Genomic DNA, 19,995 nt, shown 5'->3' with positions numbered 1-19,995 from the left:
TGACGTGTCTCACATTGTCCCTCTGCCTGCAGCAAGCAGAGAATGACGTTGTGTTATTTTTTCCAGGTGTTTCCTGGGAGCAGCAGATGGGAACAGAAGGCCTGTTCTGTAGCTGTAGGTTAACTTATCCACTTGTCCTCCCTTCTCTCTTCCCACAGGCACTGTAGGGCCAGAGGTGGAAGGTGCTTATAGGCAACAGTGGGGTATGAACTCCATGTACCTGCGTGTTCTGGCCCATGCTGACTTGGGCAGGTACCCAAAGGGACCTCGGGACAGAGGCAAGGATCCCCTTCAGTGCTTCCCACTGGTTTCCTAGGGTCAGGTACAGGGGTAGCACACCTGAGTGGAGGCCATGGAGGGGCATGACAGACTCAGCAGCTCCTGGCGACCCTTCTGAGTGAGGAGCATAAGGGGTTTAGGTCAGCGTGGTGGGGGTAATTGTGTTTGTGTTTGCCCAGTTAAGCCTATTAAGGTCCCTTAATTTGGTATGGCTGTCTGTGGCTTAGGAAGTCATTCTGCTGTCATTAATTCATTTACTTTTCGTAGGGGCTCTGGAGGTGGAATGTTATTCTGGTTCCATACAGACTCAAGGGTCAGGAGGAGTCGGCGAATGGAGCACACTGGGCCTGGGCCTGGGCCTGGGCCTGGAGCCCCGGGCTCCGTGTGGGAGTGCTCTTCGGCTGCCCCTGCTCGGGCCCCATGAATGCTGGCTATGGTCCCCAAGCCCCGTCCATGCTGCTGTTGTTGGTGTGGGCCCACTCTCAGCTGGCCCCGTGCCCTCAGTTCCCCTGCACTTCCACCGCTGGTGTGACTGATTTCCCCATTGACGTGGGAGGCGGACTCGAGAGGGCACCATTTAGAAAATGTCTGCAACCAATGGAAGGAGGGCTAGGAGACCCGGTCCAGCACAGGGTGAGAACGTTTCTCAGATGGGATGTCCACAGCATAATGATATGATCTTTCTGAGCCACTGTGAGGCTGTGTTCTTCAGAGCAGCATCACCTTTTTATGATCAGCCTGAAGTGCCATGGACCTAGGAGGAGGCCGTCAGTATAGATCAGTGGACAAGTGTTTGTGTGCTGCTCACGCAGTGTGCTCGGGTCCTGAGAGTGAAAAATTGAACAAAATAGGAGGTTTGTCCGTGTGTGTGAGGAACTACCTCCTAATCCGGCTGGGAAGACAACGAGTGTGCCAGGTGCCATACGGGAAACAGAGGGCCACGTGCTTCTCAGAGCATGTGTGTGGCCTTGAAGGGCCAGGAGGACTTGGGCTGGCTGCACGTGTTCATGGAAGGGGACAGGGAACCAAGAGAAGCTGCCTGGGACCTTGGCCGCAGTGGGGTGAGAACCCTCATCCTAGCCCCTGCCCGTCCAGGAAGTATCTCATTTTTACAGAATTAGAGGTTTCAACACTTACAAGGTCACACGTTTTCTCCATCAGCTTTGAAGACCATGTCTAAGAGAAGTCTGTCTTCTAGAAGTAAATTTCCTCGCAAATATTTTGATAGCCTTATTTAAATAAGCAAGTTGTTTTCACAGCCCTTCTTAGGGTAATGTTCTCTTTCTCCTCTCATGTTATTTAAATGGAGTTCTGTTTTCCTGTGACCTTGGGTGATGATGCTAGTTTCTGCCTTCTCTTATAAAGTTTTGTGTCTTTGGGATATTTTCTGTCTGCTGCTTCTGCTTAGCTAAGTCCATTTTCAGATATTTTTTGTTTTCTAAAGCTCTTCATTTCTATTGCTCTTTCTAAAAATGTTAAAGAGGTGATAGAAATACGAGGTGATTTATGAATGTCTTTTTTTTTAAAGTCCGCGTATTCAGACATTGTGTCTGTTGTTTTGACTGTTTCTCTCCCTCTCTAACATAGACCTGTCCAACCCTTGGTTGTCTCTGCATCTGCTGCTTCCCTTCCTGCCTGGGGTTGGGTGGGGCCTGTGTTCCCTCTGACAACCCTGTTTTCTCTGCTTTTCCTGCCTCTGCCTCTTGGGGTGGCTCCAACCCAAGCAACTCTATATAACACAGAAATAACTGATCTCTATTATTCTAGAGATCAGTTGGGCTCTTCAGCCCAGTGTTTTTCAAATCATGGGTTGTGACCCATCATTGAGTATGAAGCCAATTTCATGAGGCACACCCATATTAAACACATATACTGTATCTGTTCATGCGTAGTAAGGGTGAAACCTTCATTTCAGTTGTGCATATGTTTGCATCATGACATCTGGGATGTGATATAAGATGTGTGTCACAGTCCAACATGTTAGAAAGTCCCTGCTCTATTCTAACATGTTGCTAAGCTTTTATAAAAGAAAAGTCATTTATAATCTGTCTCTAGTAAATGGTTTTGTGCCTTGGGAAAATTAATTACCACAAAGCCAGCAGGGCCCATAATAGTCCTGTTGAAGATGTTCCTGTGTCAAAAGGAAGGAGTTCCTGGGGTGCCTCCGAGGGGTCCCTGCAGTTGCAGTTCCTTTAACAAGGAAGCTGGCGTTTCTGGAAAGTAGCAAAGGGCTTCTCCTGTGTTTGTCCTGCTTGTTGTTTAGATCTCAGTTCAAATAGTCCTTCCGTAGGGAAGCCTTGCTTGATCACTCGTCTCCATCAGGTTCCTCTGTTAGATTACTCCATAGAACTAGCTTTCTCACCATCAGAGCACTTAGCTTGGTTTTTAATGATACATTTATTTGCATGGTCATTTTATCGTTATCTGTCCTCTGTGTCTCCTAGAACATGACCTCCACAGGACAGGCATCAGGTCTGTTTTTGCTCGTTGTTCCTGCAGGAGCCAACAGGATATAGTCATCACCTAGCACAACATATGTGTCACTTAACGATGGAGACACGTTCTGAGAAATGCATCACTAGGCAATTTCATGGTTGTGTGACCATCACAGATTATGCTTGCACAAAGTTAGAAGGTATAGCCTGCTACACTCCTGGGCTATATAATACTAATCTTATGGGGCCACTGTCATGTATGCAGTCCATCATCGACTGGAACGTCATTATGCTGCCCATGACTATATACACCAATGGCTTGAATTCAAGTCAGGGGCATTGCCAGCCCCACAGTTGATTGACATTAGGCATCTTGTAAAACCCTCTGCTGTACTCATGTCTTATCCCAGATGGGGAGTGGGGGTCTGACAGCACAAGGGGAGGTACAGGTGGGAGAGGACTGAAGCTCCAAGAGTTCGCAGAGGCCTTCCCCCATAGCCACTGCTCTGCCCACACACAGACTCACATGGAACCAGGGTGCACTGACCGCTGCTCTTACTGTCCTCAGTATTCCAGGTGAGAGGCAAGTGGGGTGTAGGGAGAATTGTAGGTGAAACATCTCTTGTGTGATGATCTCTTCTCTGGCTGTGGTTGGGGCTCCATATTCCAAGTTCCTGCTGCCGTGAAGGGTGTTCAGGCCATTAAACAAGTTAGTAGGAACCAGCTCATTTGGGTTCTATGGTAGGTGCTGCAGGTATAGACTTTAGCTGAGGCTCACGGTTTATATTACTCTGCGAGGGGATGAGCTAACGCAGTGAGGAGGAAGGGCCGAGTGCTCTTGAGCACAAGTAGATGATGACTTTTTCCCTATCCCTGAGAGTATATGAGGGTGAAGGCAGAGGGGGAGAGAGGAGGATCAAGAAGTATTTGCACAAACCTAGATGGTATAGCCTACTACACACCTAGGCTATCTGGTACTAATCTTATGGGACCACTGTCACATGTGCAGTCTGTCGTTGACTGAAACCTTTTTATGTGGCCCGTGACTGGATACACCAATCAATGGCTTGGGTGTATAGCCACTGAACATAACACCCCTCGTGTTACGTTTCTGTTTCTAGGGTTGCCTAGCATGGAAAACATGTTTCCAAAAAAATGTTTGGGAAACATTTTATCTTAAGTGGAGAAAATGTTGACCCTCCACTGACTCCCGTAGCCGTGTGTTTATCAGGGGCACAGGATCGTTGCCATAGCCAGGGAGCACATGGATTTTGGAACTGCTTTCCCATTTGACAGGCTGACCTCTGTGACCCCAAGCATCATTTCTATGGCAATCAGCTGTAATGAGATGGGAGTTTTGACCTCTCAGGACAATTGCAACAAGAAGTGGATGAGCTTTTAGATAGAAAATTTACTCTATGGCCTTGAACAAATCACATATAACTGAATCTCAGTTTCCTCATCTCTGAAGTGGAGACAGCAGCACGATGTTCTTTTGATTGTGGACAGAGGGACCCGTGTTGGGAAAGCATGTATGTAGATACATGGGCTATAAGGTGGCTATACCGCGGTTATAGTATCATAACCATGTGATCGATCTTAACTCAACACCCAGCGTTTGACCTACTGCAGGAGAGCAGTTGCCTCACATATTTGCTGTTTTGGTAGCTGTCAGCAACCCTTCCTTCCCTCTCTGACCAAAGCCTCACACATTTTTCTAGTTAGGCTGGCTTCCAGGCTGGTTTCTGAAGAGGTGAGCTCAATTCCACTCCAGGCAAAGGCATTGCAGTTCCCTGTGCTGTTCCCAGAGGGCTGCATGGCCCACTCCCTCCCTTGCTTCAAGTGTCTGCTCAGAGTCACCTTATTAGAGAGGCCTTATCAGACCACCCTATATAAAACAGTGACCCCAGAACTGCCCGCCCCTTTAACGCCTTATGTTTCTTCACAGCACTTGGAATTTTATAAGCTTCATGGGGGCAGGGTTGTTGTTATTGTTTTTCTTTTTTTATTGTTGAGTTTGGTTGGTTTGAGTTTGCTATATCTACAGAACTGGCACAAAGTAGGCCCTGAAATCCTCATGAAAAACCTTTCTCATTTTATTTATTTATTTTTAGGAAACTTAATTTCAAAGAAAGAATAACTTGCCCAAAACCATATAGGTAGCAAATGGTGAACAGTGATTCACACCCATGGTGGACACCAAGGCCTAAGTATTCTCTTTGCCTCGAGTTGACTTTTCCTCCACCTTTCCCTCTATTGGAGCTTTGATGCCTTTGTTCATCTCCATGGCTCTGCCTTTTTACACCCAGGCTGGTCCAGGTTACCCTACTCAGCAGTGCTCTTCCATCTAGATTCCAGTCGACTTCCAGCACTGCCCCAACCCCAGATCCTAATAAAACTTCCTGGTTTAGCGTTGTGTTGGTGGAGCACCTTGTGTGGCATTCTAAGGCAACAGCAGCTAATCTGACCCACTGAGTCAGGGCTAATGTGTGCGGGATGGGCCAGCTGCCTCGGCTTCTGTTCCATCCCAGAGCGAGCGTGAGCATGCTGGAGTGTATGTGCTGGGGTGTGTGCGCCAAGATGTGTGTACCTGAGTGTGAGTGTGCCAGGGCACGTGTGTGCTGGGAATGGCTTCACTTGCCTCCTTGTGGGGTCGGACATGGTAACAGCTGTAAGGAAGCATCCCTGAGGAGGCCTCACAGAGGGGTATTTTGAAATCCTGTTCTTTGGGGGTACTATTTTTTGTTTAAACATTAATTTTTGTATTACCTAATGTTACATGGTGGGATACCTTATGTTTAATTTGTACATTATCTTTTTCACCATATCTGAGACACTTTTTGGTATTACCATAATCCCTGGAAAGGTGGGAGAAGCAGATAATAATAATCTCTGTTAATCAAAGTGTAAATGGTACCATACTCAGGGATGCATGATTGGCAGAGAATTTCGTTCACTAGAGAAATACTTGACAGCCGAGTCTTTAATTTTCATGTTGAAAACTATAAGCATTCTGTTTTCTAGTTTAGAGACAATGATGATGCTGGCTTGGGCTGTTTCCAGCTAGTCTGTGGTTAAAATTGCCCTAAGCAGCAGCCCTAGCACTATTTCTTGAAGTAACACTGTTACTCTAGTCTGTGTTGTGACCACTCTGGTCTGGTTTCCCCTCATCCCACACCCTTTGCTCTGCTCTTTCCAGGGAAAGTGCGATGGCGGGACTTCAACCAGGAAGCTTACGTTGGAGGGACAATGGTCCGCTCTGGGCAGGATCCCTATGCCCGCAACAAATTCAACCAAGTGGAAAGTGATAAGCTGCGGATGGACAGAGCCATACCTGACACCAGGCATGACCAGTAAGTACTAAGCTGAGCATCAGCCTGGGGCTTCGCTTGCTTTCCCATAATTCAGTGAGTAGCTTTTACTGTGAAGCTAAAATTTTCTGTACTCCGGGAAACTGAGCATGTATTATTTTTAGGGGGTCATAAAACTAGGAAAAATTCTGAAGCATGTGACAATGGAACTTCACTCATAGGAAGTGAAAGAACCAGCTGGCGTTAAGTTCTAGTCTTTCAGGTGCCCATGGTGGCATCTGGAGGCTGTGGCTTGCTGGCCAGAGCATGGGGGGATCAGCAAGAGAAAGTTGTATTACTGGCTTCATGTTTACTGATCACTTGTTATTTTTAAAGTCAGCTCACAAAAAAGCATAATTTTTTGTTGTTCACAACCTTGTTGGAAGGAAGAAAATCTAAATTCTTGCTTATTGGGACAACTTAAGTTGGAAATGTTCTAGAGACTGGAAAGGGGAAAGAAACAATGCAGCAGGGTAGGTGTTAAATTGAGCAAAAACGTGGAGACAGGAGGGACAGGTGGTGTCTCACCACACCGTGTGCTAAGGAGAAAGGCTCTTGTCTGCATCCTTCTTCAGTTCTTCAGGGATTAGGGACCTGAGCGTGGAGGCACCCCAGGGCTCATCAGGCTCTGCTCAGGAGTCTCCAGACTCTTGGAACACGCATTTTGTCACCGCTTACCAGGAAACTGATATCCATGACCCTCATTGCCATTCTACACCTTTCAGCTTTGCTGGTAGGAGTCTTTGTTTGGGAGGCTGTTCACACTGGGATCCTTAGAGGGCTAGTCTTGTTCCAGATTATTAAAAAATAAGGAGCCACCTTTGGAGAGCAGCTATGTTCCTGTCTGCTTTCTGCTCACCAGGTTACTTTTAGAGTCAGTGATCCATCATGTAACAGAGCGTGAATGACACCCTGACTACGACTCAGACTCCGTGCTTGGTGCTGGGATTCCAGTCAGAAAAGTCTCATTCTTTTCTGGGGGATGACAGGTGCACCAGGAAGCAAGGGCATGCAGCCTGGGACTGTCTGTTCCAAATCAGGAGTGTGGGAGGGTCAGGAAGGGCCCCAAGGAGGAGTGAGTCGGAGACATCCAGGAAGGAGGCAGTGATGAGGCCGTGACGGGCAGCTCTAGGCTTCCAGAGAGCCAGCAAGAGGTCCAGTTTCTCTGGGTGCACATTCCAGGGAGTGGGAGGAGGGTAAGCTGAAGAGAGACAAAAAGCCAACTAAATTACACGTGAACACATGTTAAAGTTGGGCTTTGTTTTATAAGTTGATAGCATACAATGAAAGAGGAATTTTCTTTCCGACTTTCAGGGAACTTTACCAGTAGTGTAGGCACCAGTTAACTACCAGCTGCTCACTCCCTTTTCTTAACAGCTTGCTTTGGGTTCTAGTCAGCTCTGTTTACCCACAGCAGCTCATAAATATGTAGATTTACAGTTCTTTCGGACAAGGGAACTGTATGTGTGAGAGAGATTTTTAATATATGAAACATCTGATCAATATATAAACGTATACTTTGTAGGTAATATTAAGAATCTCATCATTTTTCTAAATCCAGTCCAGAAGATTGTCTTTGCTTAACGTTTCCTATAATCCATTAATTTTTTTAAAAGGCAGCTTTACTCAGTCCTTCTGCTGTGCACCTGGTTCAGGTCTGCATGGTTAACTGTTAAATACCCTATCTGAAATAGGGTTTGCTGACTTGGCATCCAAGGACCCACAGGGAGCCCATGCAGGGGCTTTGGGACCCTGTGAAAGTCCTGAAGCTGTGTTGCACAATTTCAAGGTTTGTACATGCCTGCATATCTGGGGAGAGGGTCCCAGATGTGTGTGTCCTCACCACCCTCTGTCCCCAGGCTAACAGGATCCCCACACTGCCTGTGCCGAGTGTTCCTCAGGGATCCACTCACGCAGTCCCCACAACTCCTGGTGCTGGACATGAGGGTTGTCTTCATGGCACACAGAAGGAACTGTGGCTCCCAAAATGTTAATAACTTGCTCTGTGATTAGGAGCAACTGACTTAAGGCCAGAAAGAGTCAATATGCATTTAAGGGGGCTTGGTCTAAACTCAGGAGAGTGGTTACTAGCAGAATCCAGCTTAAAAATCTTACCTGGTGACTTGAATTGACTGCTTGGAATTACATCTCCATGAGATGGTGTGTGTTTCACTTCACTGCTTGGTTTAAGAGCTGGTTTTCCCACTGTGACTTTGCCTCTCCAGACTCTTCCTTAGAGCTGAGAGAAAATACCGTCCTCTGATGGCTCATCAGTTTGTGGGCTGGGGGTCTGCCTCCATTGCAAGTCCCTTAAAAGTCCTCAAAACTATATATATATTTTTTTTCAGTTTTTGAAATATGAGTTTGTCCAAACAGATGTTTGAATATTCATCCCATGGTGGGATGCATTTTAGGTGAGTTTAATTTTAGTTGCAGCTACTGTGTTGTTTTCATTTGCATGTGTTAAAGGAGCAGCTGGGATGCCTTCCACATTTGTTGGATTTGGGCTAAATTAAAGTCTATCCGAAGTCAGTTGGATGCCTAAACTGAAGCAATGTGCTGTCCTCAAAGTGTAAGCTTTAGAATAACATTCTTGTTGAACGTCAGGTTAAGGAGATCAAGTTACTTCTTTGAATTTTCACCCTGTATATCTAAGAGAGAGGTATTAAAGTATTTAATTTAATTCAAACACTTCCTATATAAATGTCATTTTTTTTTTTTTGGTCTCTGCAGCCTTTCCCTTTGTGTAGGCCTATGGAAATGCTTGCCCAGTAGAATTCAGTCTTTACTTGTGATAAATCTGAAAGCAGTGCAGGTGGAGGTTAATTAAGAACAAGTTTCTTGGAGTTACATAGACCTCGGTCAAAATCCCAGATTCTCCAGTTCTTAATTCTGTGGCCTTTATCATCTGAAGGATGTTGTAACATTACTACAGCTGGTTACTGTGAGGATTAAACACGATGTTCACAAGGGCTGTCTCCTCCTCCCCTGAGATGTTGCTGAGAGCCACATTAACAAGGCCGCTCTACCACCTTCCCTAGGAATGCAGCCCCGGCCTCACCAGTTGTCCGCATGCCCCTTCCCACTTGATTTTTCTCCATGATTCTTATAACCACCTATACACCATGTGTTTTACTAAGTTACCTGTTCGTCTGTCTTTACTCATTAGGATAGTGAGTTCCTATATCCAAGGTTGTTATTCGGACAGCTTCTGGCACTCAATAAACTCAACAAATACTTGTTGAGGGAGTGAATCACTTAGCACAGTGCCTGGCATGTAGTGAGTGCCGAGTAAGTCATTCATCGTATTAAGAGTCATCAAAGAATTAAAGGCAAACGAAAGGGAGATTTCTAAGCAGTAGAGATCATATAAACCCCAAGATGAACCCTAAATAACTGCACTGTGTTTGTGTTCTCCCAGGAGTGGAAAGCAGTGCAATTACAGTCCACCCCTTATTTTCTGTCCTTTGGGAGAGGTACAAGGAATCCAGGGTTCAGAGCCTTGCAAAAAAACAAAACAAATCAAAACAAAAAAACCCACACACTTTTGGACTATGTTTTATTTACCTTTTTAAGTGTATAAAAATATTTTGCCGAGAAGAAATATTTCCATAGAAGCAGGAACATAGGAAAGCCTGCTGTGAGTGAAATACTAGATATGATGTGCAGGAAATTTTAGACTCTCTTAGAAAGATGGTAGCTCATCCTGTTCTTGAGAGTACAGTTTCTCAACTCAAAAAAAAAAATGCTTGTCCACCTCATTTAATGTTATTTGAAATTTCAAATAAATTGTCAAGGTTAAAAGCAGATTAAACCAATGGATTTTTTTTTTCTTGATGAGGAAGATTGTCCCTGAGCTAAAATCTGTGCCATTCTTGCTCTATTTTGTACGTGAAACACTGCCACAGCGTGGCTTGACAAGTGGTGGTAGGTCCACGCGCAGGATCCAAACCTGTGAACCCTGGGCCGCTGAAGCACAGGGTGCAAACTTAACCACTGTGCCACCAGGCCAGCCCGAACCAATGGGAATTTTGAAGGCACTTCTTCAGACTACTCATTTCCTCTCCCTTTGGGAAGCTGTTGTTATTGCCCAGCAAAAAGTAATGGGAAGCGGCACTGGAGGTGGTGAGAAGTGGTCAGGTCTGGATGCGTCCCGAAGGTGGAGCCAACAAGAGGGGCTGATGGACTGAATGAGGAGCGTGGCTTAGAGGATGGCTCCAAGGTTTGTGGCTGGAGCAAGGGGAGAGGTGGAGTTATCTTAAGTGAGATGAGGGAGGCTGTGAGTGGAACAGGTGTAGGGGACACTTTAGGAGTTAAAATTTGGACATGTAAGTTCCAGATGCATTAAGCTTCTAATGTAGGAGGACCTGTTTGGTAGGTGATTGGATATTTGGCTGGTGTTCAGGAGAAAGGTCTTAGTGGAAACATGAATTTGGGAATGGTCAGTATACAGATAGTATTTAAAACCAAGAGATTGGCTGTCATCCCCAAGGCAATGAATGTAGACTCAAATAAGAAGAGGCCCAGGACTGCACTGTCGATGACTCCGGCGCTGAGGTCTTCAGCCATGAATTTGAAGCACAGCCAGTACTTGGAGTACCATCTCACTTTGTAGGTGGCCCCAGGGGAGAAATTCTCTTTCTGCCTTCTTTAGAGTAGGGTATGTTAAGGAGCTGGTTGTCTGCCTGCTAAAGCCTTTCCAGAATCCAGCTCAGAAGGAGTTTGTGTTGTTTTCTGGGTGGTTCTTCTCTTTTTTTGCCTGGAAATCCACCTGACAGGAAAGTGAAGTACAGAAATGGAGTAGAACCCAGCAAGTTTATGGAATATCATTCTGTCTGTTGGGGAAAGCTTGAGATGGTTTACTTTAAAATTGCTTACATAAGGAAAATCAAGTAAACCTTTAGTGGAAAAAACATTATCTTGTTTTCTTCTTTCCCCTGTCAGCCAAACACTATTCCTTTTCATTTATTTAAGTCCCTTAAAAATGAGAACCACTTGGTAAAGGACCAAATTTGCTTCAGATTTCAAAAGTTAATTTATTAGAAAGTTTCTCCCTGTGTTGCCACCCTTTCCTTTTATCACTAAATTAAAATTGAAGGATTTAGAAGCATTTTTGTGTTTAAATCTGAAATATTGCTCCTGAGGATGGAGCTGCTTCACCCGGATACCCACAGGGGAACCTTTTCTCAGAGAGAAGTTTGTCCAAGTTACACACCTAATAGGTTTATCTGGCAGGCTTTAAATCAAGAGCATATTGTTCATACTCAATCTATAAATTATAATTGTACGGTTTTGTTTTGTTTCATTTAGAAGAGTCATTAAAGGCCTCTATTTTGACCAATTTTTTAAATGTCTGGCTTTAACGCAGCCCAAAGAGAGATCAGAACTCTTGAGGGGCCTTTATTTGTTTATTTCTTTTGTTGTTTAGAAAATTTCAGCAAGAGAGAGGCATTCAAGTAACCGGCTGGGCTGTTTACTCCCGCTGGAATGTCAGCGTCCTGTCAGTTGTTTTGAGTGGCTAATCAGGATTAAGGGCTGTGGGGAAAGATATGATCCAAAGCTTCTCATTGTTATTCAGAAGAGTAAACATCGCTGAAGCCAAGAAAGAGGTTTCCACATAAACTCAGCAGCTTGTAGTGAAGCTTTAGTGAAGGCGCTTAATATGGGACTCGGAGGTTTCTTTTTACGGGGCAGAAAATCTGGGGAAACAATGAGAAGTCCAGCTTTGAAGGGGGTCACACTGCTCCTTATTAGTGGGTACATGGGAGGGGGTCTCATTTCAGGGGGCCCAGGGTTTTATTTTCACTTCATATTGTTCTTATAAGAGTTGTGTCATAAACATTTGCAGCCAGCCTCGCGGCGTGGCTGCTGTTCCATGGCAAAGCCGGCCAGAGTATCTGCTCCCTCTGCAGCTCAACAAGCTCACGCATAGGATCTCCTGGCCGCCTACTCTGCAGACCCACCTCCAACTTGGGACATCCTGCCGGGCAGGGTCCTGGCGGAGGAGGCATTCATGTGGGGCGGGCACTTCTCTAGGCAGAGGCTCACTTGCTTGCTCTAGGTTTAGGTGGCCTTATTGGCATTTGTGGATTGTGGGGCAGAGGGGTTTGGCTTTGGCATAACAGCAAGCCTTAAGCGTCTATTCCATAACAACAATAACAAAACATTTACTGGACACTTTATTGGTGTCATGACCTGTGCTCAGCCTTTTATGTGTGTTCATCTTATTTAACCTATGTAGCGCTCCTGCGAAGGAGGTAGGGAGATGATTCTGCTGATAACATCGTACGCAGTCCCCAGAATCACCTTAATCCAGAGCTCACCTCTAGAAGGTGCAGGAGCTTCCCCCAGGAGTCAGACTCACTGGGCTGTGGCCCCAGTTTGCTGGGCAGAGGCAGCTTCTCTCCTTCTTGCATTGTCAGGAGGAGGGTATTGAGGGGCTGGTGGATGGTTGGATGTCTCTAGCCCTCTTACAGTGCCACCTTGTATCTGGAACCCTTCCCGCGCCCTGGGAGTCATGGGATGTTACAGTTACTAAGCCGTGACTAAGTTACTAAGTTACTAAGACGTTTATCACGTCTGTGAGGCACATGGGGAAGCTGAGCCACAGATGCTAGGCGACTTGCCTGAGGTTGAACAAAGGGAGTACTGAAGGAATTGGAGCACTAAGTACCTACACTCCCTGCTCAGAGCTCTGACTACTAGATGCTGCTGCCTTGCCCTTCAGAGCATCCTTTATAGTCCCGGTTTTCAGGCGTGAGTCTTTGGCATGAGGCCTGAATGCCCCTAAAAAGCAGGACGAATTGGGTATTGGTAGCTTGCAGCCAAATTCTTGAGAGAAATTGCATTCCCATCTGGCCACATGCGGACAGAATTCCTGAGAAATTGAGAAGCAGCCAGGTTTTTGTTTCTCTCTTTCCAGTCTCAGGTTCTCCAAGGAAACGCAATGGAAGAGTGCACTGTGTTTCTGTTCCCATGGACCGTTGTCTGTGCAGCTGGGGAGGTGAGACTTGTGCCTGTGTGCTGGTCAGTGTGGCCCCTCTGCCTGCGCTGTAAGAGTGCAACGCGGTCAGCAGATGCAGGCGACGTGGGCAGCCGTACAGAGCCAGCTACAGGCTCTTTGTTTTAATGAGTCCCCCACCAACTCATCCCAGGGACTAACTTGCACTTTATGTGTACAATTCAGACCAAAGCCACGCTGTTATTCATCATCTTGTTCTTTTGTTTTTATTTTTAGTGTTTTTGTATAACCAACTCCAGGTTTTCAACAACAGACCACTTTTCTTTTTCCCCTTGTATATTCCACTTTTGACCATTAACATCAGGCCTTGTCTGCATCTAAAATCAAGAATGCACTGGACCTAGGAGAGAATATACAACCTAGACTGTAGAGATACAGTTTGTCTCTGTGTTAGCATCTCCGAAGGGCCTGGGGTAGGTCTCCTCTGAAAAGTGCTAGCAAACATATTTTCAAAGCTTAATCTCGGAGTGCCTGCCCGCACATGTGGCTCCGTTTCCCCAGCTGTAAGTCTTGGTTGCAGTTTGGGCAGACATGGGATGGTTCTGAATGAGTAATGTAGTTTTGTTTCTTTATTCCTTGGTCCCTTCTTTCCACCAACGTCGCAGGAATACAGTGATGAACCTGAAGATCATCTTTGTCCTCAGGGAGCTTGCAGTGCAGTGGGAGAGGCAGACAGCTAACAAGACACTTGCGTCATCCAGGAAGGCTAATTAACCAGCTCTAGGTTATGTTAAGAACTCTGTTCTTTGTATTTTAGACCTATTGGTGAGTCTCTGTTATCTTCTTGGTGGATTGACCCTCATCATTATGAAATGCCCTCTTTATTGCTAGTAACACTTTTTGTCTTGCTCAATATCAGGATAGCTATCTTTGGTTTAGTATTTCTGCATTACGTATCTTTTCTCATGCTTTTACTTCCAACCTTTTTGTGTCCTTTTATTTAAAGTGTGTCTCCTATATAAGTAGTATATAGTTGGATTTTGGATTTTAATTCACTCTGACAATCTTGTTTTTTACTTAGAGTATTTAGTCCTTTTACATGTAATGCAAGTACTGGTGGTATATTTGAGTTTAACACAAGCATCTCATTATCTGCATTCTATTTGTCCACTTGTTTTGTGTTCCTGTTCCTTTCCTTTCATGTTTCTTTTGGCTTAAGTATCTCGCCCTCTATTAGCTTGTTCCATTCTTGACTCATTAGAGTCTAATATAAATGACTAATTTATTACTTCCTGGACAATGCACAGACTCATAATACTTTACCCTCCACTTACTCTCCAATCCTCTCCTAAGCTCTTATCGTCGTATGGTTTAATTCTCTATATGTAAACTTGGCAGAACACCTTTTATTTATTTATTTTTTTTTGCAGCAAATATCCATTAGATTTATCCACATTCTTATATTTCCATTTTTTCTTATTTCTTGTATTTTCATTTTTCTACTTGGAACCATTTTCCATCTGTCTGAGAACTTCTGTTAGTATTTCTCTTAGTGCCAATTTGCTGGCAATGAATTCTGTCCCTTTATTGTCTGAAAACCTCTTTTTTTCACTTTCATCTTGGAGAGTATTTTTACTGAGTATACAATCCCAGGTTGACAGTAACTTCTAGCTCTTTTACATTTTACATCTTCTGGCTTCCATTGTTTCTGGTGAAATATCAACTGTTAGTCTATTTTGGCTTTTTGAGGGCATTTTAACTTTTTTCTCTGCTTGTCTTAAAAATATTTCTCTTTGGGGGCCAGCCCAGTGGCATAGTGGTTGGGTTCATGCACTCTCCATTGGCAGCCCAGGGTACACCAGTTCAGATTCTAGGCATGGACCTACACACCACTTAGCAAGCCATGCTGTGGCAGGCGTCCTACATATAGAATAGAGGAAGATGGGCACAGTTGTTAGCTCAGGGCCAATCTTCCTCAGCAAAAAGGGGAGGATTGGCAGTGGATGTTAGCTCAGGGCTAACCTTCCTCAAAAAAAAATTTCTCTGTCTGGTTTTCAGCAGTTTTGCTGTAATGTGCCTAGATGTTATTTTCTTCATATTGAACCTGTTTGAGGTTTGTAGAATTTCCTAAATCTGTGGCTTCATGTCTTTTGTCAGTTTTTCTTGTGCACCAGTTTCTTTCCCCTCTCCCTTTCGGCCCTAATTATGTCTTTGTCAGAATTTCCACGTTCTCTGTCCCTCTGATGCTCTTTTCTGTAGTCTTTATTCTTTTTTGTTCCCTGTGCTTCAATCTGGATATATTTCTTTTGGCCTTCCTTCCTAGTCACCATTCTTTTCCTCTGCTGTATCTATTCTGCATTTAAATCTGTCTACTGAATTCTTAATCTTGGTTATTGTGTTTTGTTGTGTATGAACAAATATAGAGATAGTTAAAGGCTCTAGCTGATGTTTTAATCCTCCAAATAGGATTTAGTTTTGCTGTCCGGCAGGCAGCTAAAATAAGGCAGATCACCTTGATCAAGACTTGAATTGAGCTGGTGTAAAGCTGGGTTTCAGTCTTTTGTAGAGAGCTGGTGGTTTCCAATTCTCTTTTGCAACTAGGAAGTAACCCTTTGGGACTCTGCCTGGAAGTCTGGGGTGTTTCTTAGAGCCCCTCTTCCTCAGCAAGCACTGACCTCCACTTCTGGCCTCTCTAGTCCCACTTCACCTACAGAAGCTTAGCTTGGCTGCCCACCTGCAAAGCCATCACTTCTGCTCTGCTTATTCAGCCACCTGGCTTATTCATCCACTTGGCTTCACACTGCTTAAGGGGACAAGGGTCAGAGAATGTTGGCCTTACTCTCAGGGGCTTCTCTTCTTTCTGGGAACCTGGCCCTGCAACACCTGGCTGCCTTGTTAACTCTCCAATGCCTTCAAATAGATTTTTTGGTGTGTTTCATCCAAAATTTCTAATTGTTTTCAGCGGGTAGGTTGATAACAAGGAGCTTTACTATCCTTGAAAGCAGGAAAAACCTGAGTGTGTTTTTGGAATCCAAATTCAGTACGAATTTGACAGTTCATAAATTTTGCCCTGAGAAGCAGTGTCTCTCCTGAATGAGAGTATACAAAAATAGCAGTGGACTCGAAGTTGAAAGGTGTAGCTTTTGTTAACAGCTCTACCACTTACTCCCAGACTAAGGTCAAAATAACCTCTCTAGGGCGTTCACATGTTCTGCTTCGGCAGCCTAGGGTTCACCAGTTTGGAGCCCAGGTGCAGAGCTATGCACTGCTTGTCAAGCCATGCTGTGGCAGGTGTTTCACATATACAGTAGAGGAAGATGGGCATGGATTTTAGCTCAGGGCCAGTCTTCCTCAGCAAAAAAGAAAAAACAGGTGAGATTGGTTGCAGATGTTAGCTCAGGGCTAATCTTCCTCAAAAATAAATAAATAAATAACAATAATCTCTCTAAACCCTGGATTTCTTATCTGCAAAGCAATAATAATGCCTGCCCATCTTACACATTGTTATTAGGCTCAGATATCTGTGAAAGGACTTTGTAAACCACAAGTAACTACACAAGTACAGGGTATTTTTGTATTGTTGTTGTATGTGACTGTCAGCTTGTGTATATATGAAATCAGCTTTGAGTAAAGAATGAGCTGTTATTCTGTTAAGCTTTGCTCTTGATATGTGTGTGATGTTGAGGGCAGACACTTAGCCTCCCAGATAAGAATGCCTCCTTACGGCAGCCCGAGCCCAGCCCGCGGCCCCAGCAGCAGCGCCGTGGCCGGGTGGAATGCCTACATCGACAACCTCATGGCGGACGGGACCTGTCAGGACGCGGCCATCGTGGGCTATAAGGACTTGCCCTCCGTTTGGGCCGCCGTCCCCGGGAAAACCTTCATCAACATCACGCCAGCTGAGGTTGGTGTCCTGGTTAGCAAAGACCGGTCAAGTTTTTTCGTGAATGGGCTGACTCTTGAGGGCCAGAAATGTCCTGTGATCCGGGACTCACTGCTGCAGGATGGGGAATTTACCGTGGATCTTCGTACCAAGAGCACCGGCGGATCCCCCACCTTCAACATCACTGTCACCATGACTGCCAAGACGCTAGTCCTGTTGATGGGCAAAGAAGGTGTCCACAGTGGTATGATCAACAAGAAATGTTATGAAATGGCCTCCCACCTGTGGCGTTCCCAGTACTGACCTCGTGTGTCCCTTCCCTACACCACTCCCCACTGCTTTTGCACCCCTTTCCTTCCCTTCCCATACACACACATACAGCATTTTTATTTTTGGGGCCATTACCCCACATACCTTATTGCTGCCAAAACCACATGGGCTGGGGGCCGGGGCTGGATGGACAGACACCTCCCCCTACCCATACCCCTCCTGTGTGTGGTTGGAAAACTTTTTTGGTTTTTGGTGTTTTTTTTCTGAATAAAAAAGATTCTACTAACAACAACAACATCAAAAGAATGCCTCGTTACGTTGAGGGGTAGGTGGATCTTCTCATTGCAGCATAGCATCGGAAGGTTTCATTACTGACCAAAAACAGTAGGGGAATTTTCTTTGAAACAGCCATCCCACCTATTTCAGAGAGAAATTAGACCAGGAAAAATGGGATCATCAGAGTGTCACTTGGTAAATGAGATCAATCTTTGAGTCTGAACAAACTGTCCTATTTCAACCATCCACTTAAACCCATTTCTTCACTGTCACCAAGGAACCATTAAAAAACTTCTGTTTTAACGGGAGAGTTTTGTGTATCTTAGGAAGCAGTCAAAACAGTATGAAATGTATTTTGACTTTTTCATTTAGGCTATATGTTTCACTTTTTCTGGAACCATGTGGTTTCAGAGATTACTTGTTGCTTTTCTGATGAGCTTGGAACCAACAGCAGCATTGTCAAGTTATGGTACCTACATTCTTAGGCCAAAATGTCTGCCTGCTCACTAGTGGAGTCGACCAGCTCCTGTGTGCTCTGGAGTGTTCATGTTAGTGGTGGAATCTGTGAGATCCCAGATCCCCATTTCAGTCTGTAAAATTAAAAGTACAAACTTTCAAAATAACACTCCTCTGAACCGTATTGAATCAACTGTGATTTCTTCCATCTGACAATGATGAGAGAAAATCCATGTCTTTGGAAATTCAAGTCTGTTAAAAGAAGGAAAAATATCCCAGTAGAAATACTGCACTTGGATTTGGAGTTTTATACTCAGTGGTGATTTCTATTTACTCTTGCATTCATTCAGCAGGTACTTGAGTGCTTACTATATGACAGGTATTTTTCTGGTCACTGGGGAAACAGCAATGAACAAAACTGATAAAAGGAAAATCTTTGCCTTTGTAGACCTTAACTTGAGGGATGGGGTAGAAGGCAATAAAATAAATGATTAAATTATATGATATAAGAATGTTGAATGCAATGGAGAGAAATAAAATAAGGGTGGAGGTCAGAGAGTACAGGGTCAGGGGTCCAATGTTAAACAGATGGTTAGGCACAGCAAAAAAAAAAAAAAAAGATCAACAAAATGAAAACACAACCTATGGAATGGGAGGAAATATTTGCGAATCATATATCTGATAAGAGGTCAATATCCAAAACCTATGAAGAATTCATACAACTCAATTTTGTAAAATCCCCAAATAGACAAAGGACCTAAATAGACGTTTTTCAAAAAAAGACATACAGATGGCCAACAGGTACATGAAAAGGTTCTCAACATCAGTAACCATCAGGGAAATGCAAATCAAAGCCACAATGAGATATCACCTCACACCTGTTAGAATGGCTGTCATCAAATAGACAAGAGATAACAAGGTGGTGAGGACGTGGAGAAGAGGGAATGTGCACTGTTGATGGGAATGTAAATTGATGCAGCCACTATGGAAAACAGCATGAAGCTTCCTCAAAAAAATTAAGAATTTTTCATTTGATCCAGCAATTCCACTTCTGGGTATATATCTGAAGGAAATGAAATCACTATCTCAAAGAGATAGGTGCATCCTCATGTTCATTGCAGCATTACCCACAAGAGCCAAGACGTAGAAACAACCCAAGTGTTCATCAACAAATGAATGGATAAAGGAAATGTGGTGTGTATATGCAATGGAATATTATTCAGCCATAATAAAGAAGGAAGTCCTGCCATTTGCGACAACACGGATGGACCTTGAGGACCTTATGCTAAGTGAAATAAGTCAGACAGAGAAAGACAAATACTGTATGATCTCACTTATATGAGAAATCTAAAACAAACAAACAAAAAACACATAGAAAAAGAGGTCAGATTTGTGGTTACCAGAGGCAGAATGTCAGGGATAGGGGAATTGGATGAAGGTGGTCAAAAAGTACAAACTTTGAGTTGTAAGATAAATAAGTCCTGGGGATGTAATGTACAACATGATGACTATAGTTAACACTGCTGTATTGTATATTTGAAAGTTGCTAAGAGAGTAGATCCTAAAAGTTCTCATCACGAGAAAACAACTTTTTTTTTGTATCTATGTGAAATGATGAATGTTAACTGAAATTATTGTGGTAATCAGTTCACAATATATGTAAGTCAAGTCATTGTGCTGTACACCTTCCATTTTTGCGGTGCTGTATGTCTATTAGATCTCAGTAAAGCTGAAAGAAAAAGATAAAGATGTGCTTTGGGAAGGTGTCACGGACAGGAAGGCATGTAGGCAAAGACCTGAGGGAGGGGGTGAGAGAGTGACCATTTGGATAATGGGGAAGGGATTTCCCATCAGGTGAGGTAGCAAGGGAAAGTCCCAAAAAGAGAATGTGCCAGGTGTGTCCAGGGACAGTGAGGAAGCCAGAGTGCTGGGCAGGAGGGCTCAGGGGAGAGTGAAGGGGGAGATCTGGGAGGAGTCAGAGCAGACCCTGGGAAGTCTGGAGGCTTATTGTGAGGACATTGGGTTTTCCTCTGAGAGAGATGGGAGCCACTGCAGATTTGAGAGCAGAGGAACATCATCACCTGA

The 19,995-nt window shown here is 44.4% G+C and overlaps 1 protein-coding gene and 1 pseudogene across 8 annotated transcripts in view; both read left to right on the top strand.

Annotated features, from left to right (window-relative positions):
- Positions 1–19,995, top strand: part of GALNT2 (polypeptide N-acetylgalactosaminyltransferase 2) — a 198,468-nt gene that overhangs the window by 118,753 nt on the left and 59,720 nt on the right. For 4 of the 8 annotated variants that reach the window (XM_070613768.1, XM_070613803.1, XM_070613796.1 and 1 more), the window contains 2 exons: positions 5,914–6,067; positions 12,987–13,067. In XM_070613768.1, coding sequence (XP_070469869.1) covers positions 5,914–6,067; positions 12,987–13,067 — 235 coding nt within the window. The remainder of the gene's footprint in view (positions 1–5,913; positions 6,068–12,986; positions 13,068–19,995) is intronic. The other 4 variants (XM_070613781.1, XM_070613811.1, XM_070613809.1 and 1 more) reach the window with 1 other exon arrangement.
- Positions 14,603–19,137, top strand: LOC139082471 (profilin-1 pseudogene; annotated as a pseudogene).

The sequence above is a fragment of the Equus przewalskii genome, chromosome 1, assembly GCF_037783145.1.
Source record: "Equus przewalskii isolate Varuska chromosome 1, EquPr2, whole genome shotgun sequence".
Classification (NCBI taxonomy): Eukaryota; Metazoa; Chordata; class Mammalia; order Perissodactyla; family Equidae; genus Equus; species Equus przewalskii.
Note: the sequence above shows the minus strand (reverse complement) of the source record. Positions and strands in the feature narration are given on the sequence as shown.